The sequence below is a fragment of the Populus trichocarpa genome, chromosome 12 (genome assembly GCF_000002775.5).
Source record: "Populus trichocarpa isolate Nisqually-1 chromosome 12, P.trichocarpa_v4.1, whole genome shotgun sequence".
In the NCBI taxonomy this organism is placed as follows: domain Eukaryota; kingdom Viridiplantae; phylum Streptophyta; class Magnoliopsida; order Malpighiales; family Salicaceae; genus Populus; species Populus trichocarpa.
In genome coordinates, this window is record NC_037296.2 from 4,591,293 (window position 1) to 4,596,988 (window position 5,696).

Here is a 5,696-nt window from a genome sequence, read left to right on the forward strand (position 1 = left end):
TCATATCACCCATACAAATATGTATCATCAATATTGATTAGTGGTTTATAATACTTGAAACCTTCAATACAAGCTCTAAATGACAAAAAAAAAAAAAAAAACTTTCAAAAACAATTGTACTATCATCAAGACTTTCTTTATGCATCCACTCAACAATTATTCTAGGATTTTATTATTTTATTGCCAACAACAACCTTGGTAGTTTTTCAAATGACTCCTCATATGAACCAAATAGATGCTCAAACACCTTCTGTTTTGCAACTCATTCTTTGTTATATGACATTTTATACTTGTGATGGAATTTTATTTCATTCTGTATGCTTGCAACCATCATTGAAAGATTTTCCATCACAAGAGTTGATATAGCATTAATAATAAAATTTGCAGCGAGCTAATGGTGATCTTTTTAGACAAAAGTCGAGCTACATGTATATGGTCATATTAACTTTTTTTTATTTCAAATGAATCCAACCTTTTATGATGTCCCCTCACATAAATACCACTTACATTCAGGTGCTTGTATACATTGTAATTGATCAAAGGTCGAGTTCGACTATTAAACTCAGTATTTAACTGAATGTGCAATATGCCACTATTTAACTGCATTAACTAAATCATTTTTACTATTGAATGTTTGTCCAACCTCCAAATCAAAGCCTCTTGACAAACATTTATGACTAAGTGATCAATCATGAGAAATAACAAATGCAGACCCAAAAGCATCTCTAAATTTCGGAACATAAGGTATTATTTAATCATCAACATCATTATCAACATCATCAATATTTACTATCACATTCAGGTTTAACATCTCATCTTCTTCATTGTCACTAAACTCAAAATAGTCAAATCCATGTTGATCAACAAATGGATTCTCAAAAATAGTATGATCAATCCTTTGTAGCAAATTATTCGACAATAAATAGTTTCTCCTTTACTAGCTGACTTTGAAGAATTAATGAATTATGATGCATTTATATATATTCAACTAGACGTTGGGACTCATAAATAATTTGATCGACTACTCACATACAATACCATCATGTTCAATTCATTTTAGGTGACAGAATCAATCATTGCCTTAAAATTATCATCACATACAATCGGCACAGGATAATACTAATATTCACCAATTTAACACTTCCAAGTTATTTTAACATCAATATCATTATATTTCTACCCAAGTCCATGATAAATAGTTCTTTCATTTCCACTTATGATATGCCTAAATTATCTTTTAACAACAAACTACTCCCGCCATTATATGTGATAATATTATTTACATCAAGAACAATAATGTCACCATAATAACATAGCATAAATATATTATAAGTCATTCTGTAAAAAAAAGAAACAAATTGAATTCCTGTCAATGAGATATAATTTTAATTAAATTGCATTACATCAACCTTAATTGTCAAAATCCATAGCAAATTCAAAAAAATTCTCAAAAGTTCGTGCAACACATGACAAAATTAAATGTAATTCATGGTATCAATTCTAATTGATATTTTCATGTTTAATTGTATGATATCAAACTCAATTTCATAGCAATTTCAAACAATTAAAAAAAATACAAAATTCAACAACTTATCCACAATTCAATAGAATGTGTAATTCATCAAAATTTTACCGCATTCATGTTCTATTGCATGAAATCATTAAGCATAATAGATAACATTACTAGCTAATTCCAACCAATTCACATAGAACTCCTAATTTGACAACTTGTCTAAAATTCAACACAGCACATAATTCATTGAAAGAATTAGTTCCTAATTAATTCAAGTTATTTTCATGTTCAACTATATCAAATCAATCCTAATTGATGGTATTCATAGTTAATTAATCATTAATTCAACAAACCATAAATTTAACCTTAACCTTAAACAATAATTGCATTTCAACTAAACCAAATACAAATTAAATATAAACTCGTATATTTAATAGTAATCTAACTTATAGAATCAAAAAATATTGGAGCGGCAGGGGCAACAATAATGTCGGATTTTGAAGAGAAAAACATCTTAAGATGTTTGGAGACTAAGATGTATCAGTAAATATCGCATTTCTAAAGCACAACAAAATAAAAATATATTATTTTATAAAAAAATTAATTAATGTTATTTAGCCCAAACTTTTACGATACTGTTGTGATTTTTTAAAAAAAATCACCTCAAAATCACCATACCGAATATAGGTACATTATACTAATACAGGCACCAGGAAAGCACACGAAAACCAGTCATGCTTGTATACTAAAATTATAAAGGCCTCGTAAATCGGACTTTTTTGACTCAGGAATGATTTAATCAATGATACTATTCACTAATCCCCTCTCCCCAACTCACTTTAAACAAGACCAGCCATCGTCCTGTACAGCATTTTTATTAAGAAATATGAAAAAGGAGAAATGGTGGGATCAGACACTTGATAGAAAACACATTATAACTAGATGTTAGAATGATCATTCTACATCTGTAGGATAATGGATCGGTTCTAACCGAAGCTGTGATAATCTATATAGTATGCGTCTAGCTAGCAAAATGCCAAAAAATAACTCAGCCCCACCCTCTCAGCTCTGGTTTCCATAACCCCACCATTCTTTTCCTTCCTTCTTCTCTAACCTTTACCCTTTATTCATCTCACACTCTTCCTTACAACACCCTCTGAAAGGGCAAACCCACGAGTACAGACTACGTTTCTTTCTGACACCAATGTCCCTAAACATTCTAACTTTCCTCTTGTTACTCACTTGTTTTCCTCTTCTCCTTGCGGGTATGCCCAACCCGGACCCGGCTACAATTCAACCATTTAAACCAGGCCCAACACCGCCAGCAACAATCCCTGCATCCCCTGAGCAATCTAACCTTGCTGGTTGCCCATTAGAGCTTCCCAATGAACTCTTCAATGGCATTAAATCAGCTTGTGGTAGTGGCTCCTCTGCTAGCGGGCACCTCCACAGGACCCGGTGCTGTCCAGTTCTTGCTGCTTGGCTTTACTCTGCTTACTCTGCCACTGCACTTAGCAGAGCTAACAAAGTAATCCCAGCAACAACAACGGGTCGTTCTCCATCGTATGACATGCCCTTGCTTCCTGATGACTCCGAGACTTGTGTTGATGGGCTCTCCAAAGGGTTGAAAGAGAAAGGCATAGAATTGGTTAAGCCTAATGAGACTTGTGATGTTGTGTATTGTTATTGTGGTATTAGATTGCACCCTCTGAGTTGCCCGGAAGCCTTTTCTTTGAACCGAAAGGGAAAGCTTGTTGGGGATAAGAGAGTTAAGAAATTAGAAAGAAATTGCTTGAGTAATAGTAACAATGTGAATGGATTTCCTGGTCTTGGTGGCTGCTCCAAGTGCTTGAACAGTCTTCACTTGGTAAGCTAGAATCTTTCTTTCTTTAATTAGTTTCGATTATTATGCTTCGAATTCTTTGTTTTTCCAATTCTTGGGTTTGTTTTGTTTTGTCTTGATTTGTTGTTTAATGGTTGTTGTGGAGGAAGGAAGATCAAGAAGTTGATAGGGTTTGTGTGTCTTGTTCTGCACTTGGTAAATTGGGAAAGTTGTGCCTTCATTTTTTTTTTGCTTACTTTACTCCCATTACCAATTTTCTATTGGTGGGAATCTGAGATATTTGGTGACAAAGGAGTGGCCTTGTTCCCAGACTGAAGTGCGAGTAAGAGTTAGCGTTTGTTTATTAGGCAGTTTCCTGTAAGATTCATCGTTTCTTACATTGTCGAGTACAATGCTTGGCTTGGATTAAGACCTGATTATGGTTAGCTGTTGAGTGTTGCCAGCAAGAACAGGTGTTGTGTGATCTTAGAATTTTGTTTATTCTCAATGTATAGTCACAGTGGTATATGCAATTAGATTCTGGACATTTCAAATATCAGTTATTTTATTTCTACTTTCTTATGATTCGGACATGGAGAATTTGAAAACTTTGGAGGCTCTTGACTCTCTATGGCAATGCCTGAATTTTCACCACTTTTATGTTAGTGAGATTCTTTCTTTATTCTATGTTGGTTAGATTCTCTTACATTGGTTGGATGTTGGAAGACAAGGGTGTAGCTTACATTAGATTTTAATTGGAAGTTGCACCAAATAATTAGTTACAACTTCAAGCACCAAAACGTGTACTTCTCCAATGATAAACAATCTGTTATTTACCTTTTCTATTTGATAATGATTTGATGCAGCTTAACAACAAGAAGACTTTAAATTCAAGCAAATCAGACGATAGGACCGCAAGAATGCACAGCAAAGATTGCCAGTTGATGGGTCTTACATGGCTACTTGCCAAGAATCGCACGGCTTACATTCACACAGTTACTGCAGTCATACGAGCTATGATGCTGAGCACCGACGGCTTTGATCCACAGTCGTGCACTCTCAACAGTGACGGAATGCCTCTAGCCGTAGATTCTTCTGAAATCTCCAACAATTCTTTGTCAATCTGTCATCAAGTTCCCATCTATGCAGCCATGGCTTTCATTTGTTTGTTAAATCTTCTACTCATTGTACCATCCACCAAATTTTAGACAAGAGGGCATAGCTTCTTCAACTTTGTGAATTTGTAGCTTTGAGATTGTATGGTATGTTGATCTCTGCTTTGTGCTATGCTTTTCCCTTAATTGTGTTGTATTTGTAATCAATCTTTTCACTCTCTTGGTTTGTTGACAAATAGAGAAGGAGTTTGGTCCTGCAAGCTAGCTTATGATAATATGATTTGTAATGTGGGTCTCCTCAAGGCTCCATCATGAATATGTGCCATGCACTCATACTGTTTTGTATTGATGAGACAATTTGTGGTTCATTTTCTTTTGTCTGGTGGAATTATTTTTGGACACAGCTGAATTCTTCACGGGAAATTTATGCAGTGTCAACATCACACAACGGGTCTTTTATCTTCTTTGGTTCATCCATGGAGAAAGATCTATGATGGGGAAGTGGCTGCCAACTGGCTGGGGATAATAATAATAACAACAACAACAACAAAAGGTTAAATAGGATGTCTGTGTGTGTATAGGGATTTATTTTAAATAAATCTGTGTTAGTAATAGAAAACTATTTTCATTTTTTTTCCTTTAAATAGTTTTTTGTAATAAAAAAATTTAAAAGATGTGTTCATTTGTTAAAAACAAGGATAATTTTATTTGTCATGAATTACATCAAATTTACAGCTATTTTTTTTATAAAAAAATCAATTTTACAATATAAGCGTTGGATCCTCTCGACGACAATGGTCAATTTGGGTTTAGGCCCATTCTATTTAATTACACATCTAAAATGAGTTTGGAGGTCTCAATTCACACTCAAAAATATTGATGGAGTCAGATTGATCCAACTCAAATTCACTTGTAATAATGAGAATATCTTAATACATAAAAAAAAATCTAAGAAAACACCTCCACACATCAATTAAAAAAGAATTTTTATATATAAAAAAGGCAAAATCAATTGCATAGGTCATGCGTGCGTGTTAGAAAAATAAATGTTATCACCTCAAAGACGGTTCTGCTCGTAGAATAATGGTTTACTATATGATAAAAAAGCGAATCAGTAGGGTATTGGCCAACGTCACTCTTAACTCACGTATCAAATTAACATGTCATAAAACAATATTACATGTATATAACTTTTAAAACATCATGATTTTTCTAACTTCCAAAGAATATGACTTGTTTAAGGACC

The 5,696-nt window shown here is 33.6% G+C and overlaps 1 protein-coding gene across 1 annotated transcript; it reads left to right on the top strand.

Annotated features, from left to right (window-relative positions):
- Positions 1-2,394: 2,394 nt before the first annotated feature.
- On the top strand, positions 2,395-4,818 carry LOC7486736 (uncharacterized GPI-anchored protein At4g28100). Its single transcript, XM_002317848.4, has 2 exons — positions 2,395-3,380; positions 4,202-4,818. Exons 1-2 carry the CDS (start codon positions 2,718-2,720, stop codon positions 4,541-4,543), a joined length of 1,005 nt encoding a protein of 334 aa, XP_002317884.2. The 5' UTR covers positions 2,395-2,717; the 3' UTR covers positions 4,544-4,818.
- The last annotated feature ends 878 nt before the right edge of the window (positions 4,819-5,696 follow it).

What these genes read in the sequence shown, in the direction of transcription:
- LOC7486736 (XM_002317848.4), top strand. Translation starts at nt 2,718, where the DNA reads ATGTCCCTAAACATTCTAACTTTCCTCTTGTTACTCACTTGTTTTCCT. An exon ending in GCTTGAACAGTCTTCACTTG is followed by an intron (nt 3,381 to 4,201) that starts GTAAGCTAGAAT and finishes GATTTGATGCAG; the next exon opens with CTTAACAACAAGAAGACTTT.